General features: G+C 43.7%; 1 protein-coding gene across 1 annotated transcript in view; it reads right to left on the reverse strand.

Moving 5' to 3' along the window:
• The window catches only part of rnf31 (ring finger protein 31), a 56,915-nt gene that overhangs the window by 18,057 nt on the left and 25,032 nt on the right, over positions 1 to 13,826 (reverse strand). Inside the window, exons 13-17 of the mRNA XM_084546204.1 lie at positions 8,592 to 8,798; positions 8,334 to 8,507; positions 5,240 to 5,338; positions 4,628 to 4,717; positions 2,246 to 2,360 (exon numbers count right to left, since the gene is read on the reverse strand). Of these exons, the coding sequence (XP_084402330.1) occupies positions 2,246 to 2,360; positions 4,628 to 4,717; positions 5,240 to 5,338; positions 8,334 to 8,507; positions 8,592 to 8,798 (685 nt within the window). The remainder of the gene's footprint in view (positions 1 to 2,245; positions 2,361 to 4,627; positions 4,718 to 5,239; positions 5,339 to 8,333; positions 8,508 to 8,591; positions 8,799 to 13,826) is intronic.

Below are 13,826 nucleotides of genomic sequence, written 5' to 3' on the forward strand. Positions count from 1 at the left end.
GGTTTAATACCTTACCAAAAAGTGGGGGGGACGAAATCAGCTTGTTGAAAAAGTGGGGGTGTTGCAACACCCCCATCCCCCACGGGTGTGACGCCCATGCAAACAGCAATTGAGAAGAAATGAAGTAGGAAACCCAACTGGACAGAGGAACGATGTTTGCTTCTGGATCAACTGGTCAATGAGAATAAAAGTGTTTAGAGACGTAGATTTGGCCCCAAGTCATCACTGCTGCATTGTTGCATTTTTGCAATTTTTCTGTTGCTAAATACCTCAGTGTTGCGATGACTTTCATTTCCGGTGATACAGTTGTCCCTCGCTATAACGCGGTTCACCTTTCGCGGCCTCGCAGTTTCGCGGATTGTTTTAGTGCAATTTTGCATGCTTTTTTTTTTTTTTTTTTTTTTTTTTACAGCGCATTGTTTTCTGCGTCCTGATTGGCTAAGGGACTGTAGACCATTGTCAATCAATCTCCTCGTACGGTGTCTCTTGTACAGTACAGAATGCGTTCAGCTTGCCAAATTTACATATACAGTAGCCTATCTTTGATCGCTGGCAGTGTGACTGAAGTGCGGTATGTTTGTAAGTTATTGAGAAAAGTGTATAAAGTGTGTAGTGAGGGGTTTTGCAACCTTAAAACATTTATAATCATTGTAAAAAATAAAGCTGACTACTTCGCGGATTTCGCCTATTGCGGGTTATTTTTAGAACGTAACTCCCGCGATTAACGAGGGACCACTGTATTGCGATTGTAACAAGCTTGATTGTCATTCAGTGTTTGGAGAATATCGCTCCTGTCTCTTCTTTCAGCCATTTTCTCCTCTGCTTAAGAAACTCCTAAGCCTCCTAAAAGTCCTCCTCCCTGCTCTTAACAGATCTCACCTTAGGAGCTCTCTTAAGAGCTAAGATTCTTTAGGAATACCTTTTATCTTTACTAGGAGCTACTCCTAACTTTGAGAGGGAAACGTCATGATTCTAAGAATTTTCTTAGAATTTGGCCACTAGGAGCAACTCTTAGCGCTAAGAATCTTTAGGAATACGGGCCCAGGTTACTCAATCAATGGATTTTTTTCTTCCACAATTCATGGGGCTGAAATTGTGAAAGAGTGGTTCAGGTAGCATGAGACATCATTTTCACATATGGATTGGCCGCCACAGAGTCCAGACCTTAACCCCATTGAAAATCTTTGGGATATGCTGCAGAAGGCTTGCAGAAGTTTATCTAAACATTGCCACAGCGTGCTGTAGTCAAAGCTAAAGGTGGTCCAACAAAATGTTTTTTTTGCCAGACAGTGTATAAGCAGACAGATGAAGGGAAGCTGTCTCATTAGATAGACTTGGTGTCCCTGTAGCCTGAACATGTGTCAGAAGATGATAGGTAGGCAGAAGAAATGACATTTAAATCTCTCCTGAACACTGCCTGCTCTATCTTATGAGGGGGCAGAACCTGCATTAGCCAATGGGACCTGGGTTAAGTGCAACCGTGTTCTGAAAGAAGTTGGTACACTGTAAAAGTTAAATAAAAATAGAAATTTGAAAATCATTTAAACCTTGTGTATAACTACAAAAAGGGAAATCTATTTAATTTAAGAATATGTGTCCAAAACATAGCTATACATTAGACAGCATTACAGCTATCTTTCTGAGGACCTGTTTGAGTTTTATACCATTGGAGTTTGCCCTGTCCTCACTTCTTTACAGGATTGTTTGAGGGATAAGACTTGGGTTTAAGGTAAAGGGTCAAGGTTACATAAGGTTAGGGTTAGGCACTTAGCTGGGATGGTTAGGGGCTACTGAATGCATTCATTCATTCATTCATCTTCTGTAACCGCTTATTCCTGTGAAGGATCGCGGGGTCTGCTGGAGCATATCCCAGCTGTCATCGGGCGAGAGGCGGGGTACACCCTGAACAGGTTGCCAGTCTATCGCAGGACTAACACAGAGAGACAGACAACCATTCACACTCACATGCTATGGCCAATTTAGAATCACCAATGAACCTAACCAGCATGTCTTTGGACAGTGGGAGGAAGCCGGAGTACCCGGAGAGAACCCACGCAGACACAGGGAGAACATGCAAACTCCACACAAAAAGGCCCAGTCGGCCCATGGATTTGAACCCGGGAACTTCTCGCTGTGAGGCATCAGTGCCAACCACCTCGCCACTGTGCCGCCTACCGAATGAAATATGTCAATGAATAGCTGTACAAACGTGTGTGTGTGTGTGTGTGTGTGTGTGTGTTCTCACTGATGCCATTCTCTCTAAGGTATCCAGCCAGGCCTTGTTTCTGATACTCTGGATCATTCTCCCTCTTCCATGACTGGTACTGCTCACAGGACAGACCTGCATGCTGAGGCTCCCACTGCAGAGACAAAATGGAAAGAAACACACAGTGTATGTTCCACTGGTAACCGCCTGTTATTTCCCTGCTGGAATAAATTAATTATTTTTTACTTAACAAAGGAACATTTTCTGTTCAGTTAAACTTACTATCTTAAGTATGTCATACCAACAGCCGTACATAAACAGTAATGCAGTGAACTCACAAAGTCATTTTAAATGTACTGTACAAATACAAAACAACAAAAAAGCATACAGTATGTTAATAAAATTTACAGCACTCCTTTAAGTAACTAAGATTAACATTAAACATTAACATTAAGCCATGGCAATATAAATACTATACTTACTGAAATGTTGGATATGAGGATGAGAATTCATATTAAAATCATTTAAATTATCTAATCTGAACACATTGGTGACATCCTTGTTTAGTTGGAGCTCCAAAAGATTAAACTTGGACTTGAGGCCTGTTGCCTCAGGTCGAGTCTCACCACAGCAGGGAGTACAAGGCTGAGTTACAAGTCCTCATTCTTGGCGACTCAAGTTGTCACTGCTTTGAGTATCAAGTCTCCAGCTTACGAGACATAGATTCCTGCATCACTGTTGTGACAGTCTTAGAATGGTTAAATACATATACGTTGTTTATATATCCATTATATTAGTCCAGAGTGTCTTCAATTAACAGTCACTTCCCCACCGAGTTAGGAGTCTAAGGGAAAGTTATATTCAAAGAGGTGAGCAACCAATGCTCTCATCACATAGTCACTGAATTAAATATTGGACACTAGCTGTATACAGTGCATCCAGAAGTATTCAAATCGCTTCACTTATTCCACTTTTTGTTATGTTACAGCCATATCCCAAAATGGATTAAATTAATGTTTCCCCCAAATTCTACACACAACTCCCCATAATAATAACATGAAAAAAAATCTTTTTGAGAATTCTCCAAATGTATTAAAAATAAAAAACTAAGAAATCACATGTACATAAGTATTCAAAGCCTTTGCCAAGAAGTTCAAAATTGAGATCAGGTGCATCCTGTTTCTGCTGATCAACCTTGAGATGTTTCTACAGCTTAATTGGAGTCCACCTGTGGTAAGTTCAGTTTATTGGAAGAAGTTCAGAACCATCAGGACTCTTCCTAAAGGTGGCCGGCCGTCGAAACTGAGTGATTGGGGGAGAAGGACCTTAGTCAGGGAGGTGAACAAGAACCTGACGGTCACTCTGTCAGAGCTCCAGCATTCCTCTGTGGTGGGAGGAGAACCTTCCAGACGGACAACCATCTCTGCAGCAATCCACCAATCCGTCCTATATGGCCAGATGGACCATATGGCACAGTGTGCTGACCACTCCTTAGTAAAAGGCGCATGGCAGCTCACCTGGAGTTTACCAAAAGGCACCTGAAGGACTCTCAGACCATGAGAAACAAAATTCTCTGGTTTGATGGGACAAAGATTGAACTCCTTGACGTGAAAACCTGGCATCGTGTTCGGAGGAAACCAGTCACGGCTCATCACCAGGCCAATACTATCCCTACAGTGAAGCATGGTGGTGGCAGCATCACACTGTGGATATGTTTTTCAGTGGCAGGAACTGGGAGACAGGATAGAGGGAAAGAAGAATGCAGCAATGTACTGAGACATCCTGGATGAAAACCTGCTCCAGAGTGCTCTCAGACTGGGGCGTCTTTCAGCAGGCTGTGAATACTTATATACATGTGATTTCTTAGTTTGTTATTTTTAATAAATTTGCAAAAATCTCAAAAAACAAAAAAATCACGTCATTATGCGGTTTAATCTGACCACCCTCTCCACCACACAATAGACAGACAACGGAGCACCTTCTCCAGAAGGCTCAGACAACTTCGTTGTCTCAAAGAACACTACAAGAAATCTTTCCTGCCCCAAGCCATCATTTTGTACAACTCCTCATCTGTGTGTGACAGATGACACTCTGGACTTTTTTTTTTCTTGCACATTTGCACATGGTTGTTTGGTATTGGTGGTAAATTTTTTAATCTTACCTAAATTCAGTACACCTCATTGCATCCTAATTTAAATTTTTTAATATTCATTTATTCACTTATCTTATAATTTTTATAAATATTGTGTATACTTTTTGTTCTTTTTATGGTTCTCTATTCTGTTTATTGTCCATTTTTAGCTTTTGTTATATTTATATATGGTTGAATGCCTGTACACTGCTGCTGCAACAGAGAAATTTCCCTGTTATTATATTATAATATATATTATGTCTAGAAAAACAATGGACACACATACTTACAGGCTTCTTACACTGAGCACAGAAACTGTTTCGACATTGAAAACAGGTGACTCTCAGTTGTTCTCCATCATAGATGAACCCATATGAACACTGGGCAGAAGACAGGAAATAAGAGAATAGAGAGAATTATATTTCAAAAAGTAAATGTAAATAAATGACACACACACATATGTGTCACACGTGTGTGAATATGAGAGAGAGCATAGATCCTGAGCAGCTTCTCATTAAGTAGAAGTGGTTGAATGGTTTTAAATGCATGGTTTTAAATAACGATCTGAAATGAGTTTCACTGTGGTCAAATGTGAGCCACAACAAGGTACTCCACAGAAAGTAGCACAATTAAAGTGTCATAGTCACAGTCAGTGATAACCCACATAAATCAGCCTAATTTTAGTAACACCCCCACTTTTTTGCTTCTCCCCTTCCAACTGAAGTCTGTGCTTGGCACCAAAACATGTCATCAAATTGTAAGAAGCGGTTGCAGCAGTGCTTGCGCTGGTTGTTGCACACCAAGCAAAACAATGAAATTTAATGTTATTGAAGTTTCTGTAGTATACTTAAACATAAGCACTAATACAATAATAACCTGAGTATGGCTCATGTTGTACTCACATGACAGCACCAGAGGAACTTGGGGTCCTTGATTAGAGCCTGTTCTGTCAGCTTCTTGTGGAACAGCTCATAGACTTCTGGGTCAAGACAATCTCGGAGCTGAAGCACAAAATACAATAACACAATCTAGAAATCAATTGGGCAGAGACATACACGATCCTTAAAAGGACAACAACAAAATATACAAATGAAGACTAAACCAGTCTGTGAAAACTCCGGTACATTGTCCCTGGAGAAGAACCAACTCTGAAATCATCCATTTGAGTTTAGTGACTTAACACCTTCAAACAAAAAGCCTGTGTTATGAACCAGAGCTGTGGTATTGGAAAGATATGCATTTTATCAGGCAGTAACATATTGTGAACTGTGCCAACCCAGCTGGTATGCACTGAATTAATCATCCTTTCAAAAGAGCGACTTTTTTTTAGCCAAGATCCCAGGCAAAACACATTTAGAGGCCCTGTCCAATTGAGAAACCCTAACAAACCTACAGTCATGAGATACGACGATTAACCTACAATCTAAATGAACTAAGTAAATACTGCTGGCTTGTAGGCCCACAGAGCAGTAGAGGATAATTCAAACCTCGTGAATTTGTGGGATTTCTTTTCAGCACTGTAGCCAGGCTGACAAAGAGTCACAGCACCGTTGATCCATCTATTCCTTTAGCCCTCAGTAGTAATGACTTCATGAGCTTTACTAATAAAATTGTAGGCATTAGAGAAAACATTCAAGGCATCCTTCCAACAGCTGTCAAAGATGTAAGTACAGTGGCATTAGTACTAATTTTACTAATAATACTAATTTTAGTAACACCCCCACAAAAATCACAGTGACATTAGAAATTTCTGTAAGACCTTATCAATATCTGGAATCTTTCTCCCCAGTAGATCTTTCTGAGCTCTCTTCAACAATTACAGCATCTAAACCATCAACTTGTCTTCTAGATCCAATCCCAACTAAATTGCTCAAAGAAGTTTTCCATTAATTAACACCTCAATATTGAACCAGATAAATTTATCTTTATTAACAGGATATGTGCCTCAGTCTTTTAAGATTGCTGTAATTAAGCCCTTACTCAAGAAAGCCACTCTAGATCCAGATGTTTTAGCCAACTATAGACCAATTTCCAACCTTCCTTTTATTTCCAAAATTCTAGAAAACGTTGTTGCTAATCAGTTGTGTGACCATTTAAACAGGAATGGTCTGTTTGAAGAGTTTCAGCCAGGTTTTAGAGTTCATCATAGTACAGAAACAGCTCTGATTAAAGTTACCAATGATCTCCTCATGGCTTCAGACAGTGGACTTGTCTCTATATTTGTTCTGCTAGATCTTAGTGCTGCATTTGACACTATTGATCATAATATTTTACTACAGAAACTTGAAAGTGAGATCAAGATTATCCTATCTGTCTGACAGATTCCAGTTTGTCCATGTCAACAATGATTCTTCTACTTGTACAAAAGTAAGTTACGGAGTTCCTCAGGGTTCTGTGCTAGTACCAATACTCTTCATGTTATACATGTGGCCATTAGGCAAGATTATTAGAAAACATGGCATAAACTTCCATTGCTATGCAGACAACACCCAGCTATATTTATCCACAAAACCAGATGAAACTAATCAGCTGGTTAAACTCCAAGCATGCCTTAAAGACATAAAGGCTTGGATGACCTGTAATTTCCTACTCTTAAACTCAGACAAAACAGAAGTCATTGTATTTGGTCCTAAGCATCTCAGAGATTCATTCACCTGCCTATGATTCCTCTTACATTTTCAAACTGTCATGTAACATCATCAGTTTGTATCATAAGATTCCACATGTACACTTTAGTCAGATATGTGTATCTATGACAGATGTATGTTTATCTTGCTGTTCTCTTCTCTTCTCTCTTTGCTGTTCTCTTCTCTCTTTCTTCTGTCTGTACCCGGCTGGCCTTAGGCAGATGGGTCCCTCCATATGAGCTGGGTTCTGCTCGAGGTTTCTTCCTGTTAAAAGGGAGTTTTTCCTTGCCACCGTTGCCTTCAGGCTTGCTCTGGGGGTTTCAGGCCGGGTTTTTGTAAAGCGTCTTGAGACGATTTGTATTGTTATTGACGCTATATAAATAAAATTGAATTGAATTGAATTGAAATTATCTAATCACATGGTGTCTTTGGATGGCATTACCTTGGGCTCCAGTACTACTGTAAAAAACCTTGGTGTTATATCGTCACCCTGTTAAAATAATCGCCTAACTCATTTTTTCAAGTTTTTCAGGAAACACAAAAAAACTTCACCAGAAGCCTCACACACTTGCCATAGCCCATCATCTTAAAGGGGTAAAATAACATGAACTGATCAACTGAGGATGTTGGCGATTTTACCATAGGTGGCTGGCGTCATGGGGAGATGATTTCGGCAAAAAAAAAATGATTTCAGAGAAACCCCTGTGGTCCGCGGATGTTTCCGGGTAGCCCCCCGGGGGGTCCGGGAGACCCCACCTTTTTCTTTCTTTCTTTCTCTCTTTTCCTCTATCTCGTTTTCTCTCTCTTTTTTTTCTTTTTGTTTTCTTTTTCTCTCTCTCTCTCTCTCTCTCTCTTTCTCTCTCTTTATGACACGTGTTCGAGGGGGCGGGGCGGGGTCAGAGAAACCCCTGTGGTCCGCAGATGTTTCCGGGTAGCCCCCCTGGGGGGTCCGGGAGACCCCGTCTTCCTCACAAGCTCTCTTTTCCTCTCTCTCTCTCTCTCTCTCTCTCTCTCTCTCGCTCGCTCGGGGTCCCCGAGGCCCCAGAGGCTATGGGGAGTGGTGACCGCGGTGGGGTCAGAGAGACCCCCTAAGGCTCTGGGGTGGAGGTCTCATGGGGTCCGAGAGACCCCAAGGGCCACCGTCGGGGTCACGGAGACCCCAGAGGCTATGGGGAGTGGTGTCTGCGGTGGGGTCAGAGAGACCCCTAAGGCTCTGGGGTGTTCAGTTAACACACTGAGAGAATCTGAGGGTCTGGGTAGTTACTATATCACCAAATTTTTCCAGCATTATCTGTCCCACAGGGGCACACTGAACTGTATTGTGCCGCACTGACACCTCATTCCTCACATGACTCATCTGCTTCCCTACCTGGATGTCCAGGGTGGAGAAATAGCTATTGAGGTGCTCAGGGTCATTGATGTCAGGCTCCCAGCAGACTGGACACACCATGTCTCTGATGTGTTTGTCTCTTACAGCGATGGTGAAGTGTTGCTGGAAACAATCACAACATACAGAACACTGGCACGATGTCAAAGACTGCATCTAAAAGAGAGACGAAAGAAAATTACTTAATATGGTTTAGTAATGCAAAATTAAATTGACAGAAAATAATCACCATCTATATACCTTGTTGTGGGGAAAAACCGAGAGGCAAATGGGACACTCTTTAGCCAGCACTCTCTTGATAAACTCTCTATCGTGAGACTCTCGTACAGCCTGCAGTACATCTTCCAGGGAGTAGGGGGCACTGTGCTCGAGAAGTAGCGACAGTGCCAGCTCACAGCGACCCCAGCTAGGAAGATCATACACCGCTAGTAGCCTCCGACATATGCGCTGAAATAGAAGAATAAAATCAAAAGAAGACAGACATCCAACCAGCGATGCTAGCCAAATGTAGGCTAAACAAGGTTATCTTCAACTCATCATTATTAGGTTGTTATGGTAAATATGTTGGCAAAGTTTCAAATATGTGTCCCAATCTGGCTCATGCGGCCACAAAAGAAGAGAGACACACCAGTATACTTTATTATACCCCAAATCATTGCCACATCATCAAATGACAATACAGGATACAGCACAACATCTTCCTTTCATAGTAAAAAACAAAAGCAGCCTGGTCCATATTAGTCCTCCCCAAAGAAAGTTTATCCCCTTGAATTAGATGCGTATTAATAATAATAATAATCAATTTTATTTGTATTGCACTTTACATTTAAAGCAATCTCAAAGTGCTACAGGGCAGACAGTTTAAAAATAATGTAAGTTAAATAATCCAGGGTCAAAAATTTAAAATTAAGGTTAAAAAAATAAAAATAGAAGAAAGAAAAAAATACAATTTAGTTGTAGGCTTTTTTAAAAAGATATGTTTTAAGTCCTTTTTAAAAGTATCTGTAGTCTGTGGGTCCCTCAGGTGGTCAGGGAGGGCGTTCCACAGCCTGGGGGCAGCAGAAGCAAAGGCCCTATCACCCATGCTGCAGAGCTTGGTTCTGGGGGTTTGAAGGGTGTTTGAGGTTGCAGACCGGGTGCATGAGGAAGTGTGGGGGGTAAGGAGTTCCTGTAGGTAAAGGGGGGCATGTCCATGAATGCACTGGTGAGTGAGGAGGGAGACCTTGTACTCAATCCTGAGTGGGACAGGGAGCCAGTGAAGGGATTTCAGAATGGGGGTGATGTGGTCATGCTTGCGTACCCTCATCAGGATCCTGGCAGCGCTGTTCTGAATGTACTGGAGTCTCTGGATGCTTTTGCCAGAGATCCCAATGAGGAGTGCATTACAGTAGTCCAGCCTGGAGGAGACAAAGGCATGGACTGCTATAGCTTTTTTCAGTGCTCAGTCTGTTTTCTGTTGCTTCTCACTATTCACTTAAAGTGCAAAACTGGATCGCCAACAGCTCCTGCTGGTCAAAGGTTAGACCAACTGTCTGCAGAACTACTGGCACTCAAACAGGTCTCCCCAGCCATCAGCCTCAGCAACAGCTCTGCTCAGGGCTGTGTGCTGAGCCCCCTTCTCTACACACTCTTTACAGGATCTATACCACTCCCTCTGCCTGAGGAAGGCCCAGGCAATAATAAAAGACACAACCCACCCTGGACACTCAGTCTTTGAACTACTACCATCTGGTAGACAGTACAGAACTCTGAAGGCCAGTACTAATAGACTGAGGAACGGCTTCTATGCGAGAGCCATAATTGCACTGAACAACCAAAACAATAAAGAAATAAAGTGAAAAATTCCCATAATAATGTGCAATACATGTGTGCAATAACCTTATATGTGCAACTTATAGTAACTTCATATGTGTAATGTGCAATAAGTTATATCAACAAGTGCAATACCTTCATGTTGTAATAACAGTTGTTATGTCATGCCAGTGTTATGCCCAGCTCGTTGGAGAGCACAACCAAACGGGGAGAACACACAGTGACCAGTTAAATTAATCAGAAATTTATTAAACAAAAGAGTCAACAGAACACAACCAAACCAAACAAACAAAACTATGCTGGGGTACCTGGATGTAGCCTGGTCGTCACCATCCTACGTTTCCACCCGAAATTTGATTTCGGTCTGCACGTTAGTCTGGCCCAATGTAATAGGAATCTGTCTCCGTAATGGGCGGATGCTTATTTTGAGGTTTAAAATCATTGGAGTTCCCTTAACCAATCAGCAACGTTTGGTAATGACGTATATTGTGCGCCGGAGTACAGGCTCTTACGCTTACCACTTCCGCTTCCAGTTAAATAAATCAAACTTTTCCCAAAGCCAGTTGGAAGGAGAGCTACGACGTCCTTGCCATTTATAAAATTGACAAGACAAGCCTCTTGTTCTGGTTTTAATTCCGTGATGCTCTCGAGAGTTGAGACAACTTCGCGGATGGCTTCTAGCGTCTCTTCCTCCGTCGCCATTGTTGCTATTCTGTTGAACTACAAGCTCCGCTGGCTGGACTACAAGCAACTCGGCAGGCGAGTTTCACGTCATCACTCAACTGTTCGCTGATTGGCTAAGACCGCGCGGTTACACGCGAACCACAGAAGGGCAATTTGGCCAGACTCCGTGGCAGACCGAAATCAAATTTCGGGCGGAAACGTAGGATGGTGACGACCAGGCTAGCTTGGATGCACCAGCCATCCAGGAAGGAGACACCGCCATCTTGGAAGGGCCATGCCTTTATAGATGGCCACAGGTGAGGTGGATCTCCCTAACGAGGTGGGAGGAAGGAGGCAGAAAACCTAGGAAGGGAGGAGCACAGAAGCCAGCAAAACACAAAATGGCCCAGGGCCATCACACCAGTGTCTATAGTCTTATAGTTTTGTACATATTCTTTTCATTCCTTACCTTATTTATATTTAATTTTTTACTGCACCTAAAAGGGGACTTCTGGCCGCCTTAATTTCTTTGTACCACAATATCAAATAAAAACATTCTATTCTATTCTATTCTATTCAGTGAGGCTGCACCAAGCTCTTTCACCTGTAACATACAGTGCAGTGTAATGGGAAATTATACTACTGTGTGATGTGCTGCGAACTCATGTAACCCTTAGAAGAGAAGATGCTTGTTCAACATGCTTATCTCTCTCTCGTGCAGCTGGGTTCAGCAGTATAACAGAAAAGAAACATTTTGTGGCTGAACGGGCAGAGACACTTACAACCTGACTTGTGTGTGTTTCTCCGGGTTGCAACTTGTAATAAAATAAATCTGTCTGAACTCATCTTTCTCGGATCTGTTAATGAGAGTTTTTTCCATAACAATTTGGCGTTGTCGGCAGGATCCCACGAGTGAAAACGGAGGACCACAGGACCGGGTGACTGATCATCCTGAAGAAAAAAAACTTCAGTCCCACCAAGACTGAGAAAAAGGGGGAACTCAATTCCTGGATCCTCTGGTGGACACCGCTGGGATTCTCAACAAACCGTTCTCCTAGAGTTCAGTCATGAATGATCCGGTGAGATGTTTTCTTTTATCCATTGAGGCACATTGTATTGTTAGTGGTTGTCCATTCAGGGTGATAAGTAAGACTTGAAACACCCTGTGTCAATAAAATAAAAGTCAAGGGAAAGGTATCTTAGCACTTTTGCACCTAGAAGGCAGAAAGGCCAGCAAAAGACGTTCTGACTGAAAAAATGGGTACTGGATTCAGTAAAAAGGAGCAGCTACCTCCAAACAGTGCTGTCTGCAATGATATGCGTCGGACATATGGGGAAGAAAGTGTTAAATATGTTCGACAATAGGAAGAGAGATATGGGTTCCCAGAGGGAGGTAGCTTCAGTAAGAATCAGTTGAGGAGGTTGAGAAAATGGAAAAAAACGAAGATAAAAGGAGTAGTGTTGGAGGAAATAAGGAGGGAGGAATTGGGGGGGAGGACGCGACATGAGTGGAGTCGTAGCGGGCCGAACTGACAATGCATCAGTGGCGCCCTCCGCTCCACCTCTATATAGTACAAGTGGTGCTTCACCCCTGCCCTCCAAGCTGTGAAGGTGTGCCCAGACCTGGACTCCTGCCCTCCTCTCCCTCCAGCCAGCATTCAACCAAGACCAGACCAGAACGGACAGCAAGACCAGACACCCGCCCGAAACGCTACTTCAGCCTCATCCCAGCAGAGTCCCGAGCCATCTAGACTCCCAGCTTCAACCCTGGATATGGAGGACTGGGACGAAGAACCGCATCCATTCTTCAGATTGTCCTCTTTCTCCCCGGTGGCGAGCCGCACCCGCCTTCAGTCTGAAATGGGGGCAGCGTTCATTGCCCCCATGGTGGAAGTGGCAGGCCCCGCAGAACCTATCCCAGTGTACAGACCATGGTCCCCCGAGTAAGTAATCCAACACTCTTCTTCCTGACCCCACGGATGATGGGAGGAAATTCGGCAACGAACTCCAGGCATTCTGCTGGGAATACAGACCCACCAGAGCAGAACTCCGCAGAATCATGGTAAAGAGAATGAAACCGTGCGACCTCGCCAAGGTGAGACATCACTTGCCCGGAGATGAGCTCGGACCCAACCATGAAGACAATCGCGCATATCGTGACGCCGTAGCGGCACTGGCAGGGGCCCTCGCCGCAACATTCCCTCATCGTGTGGACAGCCACGCCCTTTGGTCCCTGGTTCAAAAGAACGACGAATCGGTGGAGGATTTTATTCATCGGGCCGAGGACTGTTTCAACAAGTACTCTGGCCTGGAATGACCCGCCGATCTAGGAGGGGACCCAGGCCTGTGGGAGCGCCTTTTGTGCACCATCCTCGACGGCCTCCTCCACGATATCGTGGCCGAGATGAAACGCACGTGTGTCGGTTTGAGATGTGAAGTGCAACTGGGAGACCTACGTCGCCATGCTGGACATGCACAGGATGTCCTCAGAGATAGAAAAGCAAAGAAATCTACTAAAAATGACGCCGACATGCGTCAAGCCCAACAAGCCACTCTCACCATGATGCAGGTTGTGTCTGGACAGATGCCACGGGGCCGTGGACGGGGCAGAGGACGAGGGCCGCGTGGACGCAGACGCTGGATACCTGAGGGAGACCGCAATCGTTGTCACCACTGCGGGCAACATGGAAACTGGAAGCGAGATTGCCCTGAACTCAAAGACCGATCTGGAGGGGGCGCTGGCCAGGCCGATTGAGAGGAGGGAGGACCTCCAGGGATGGCTGCTGGTGACGCCTTGTCGACAGCTTTGGCTCAGGGAAGTGAGACACCACACACACACAGCTACACCGTTCTTTTAGTCTACAGGTACTTTTACTGATCCACTTGTTTTGCTCACACAGGCCATCCCACACTTAGAGCAAAAGCCAACAGCACATGTGGGGATGTATCCATATTTGGCTCACGAGGCATTCAAACAGTTTCCGCTGAAAACGTTAACCA

The sequence above is a fragment of the Chelon labrosus genome (assembly GCF_963514085.1).
Source record: "Chelon labrosus genome assembly, chromosome: 6".
Lineage (NCBI taxonomy): Eukaryota > Metazoa > Chordata > Actinopteri > Mugiliformes > Mugilidae > Chelon > Chelon labrosus.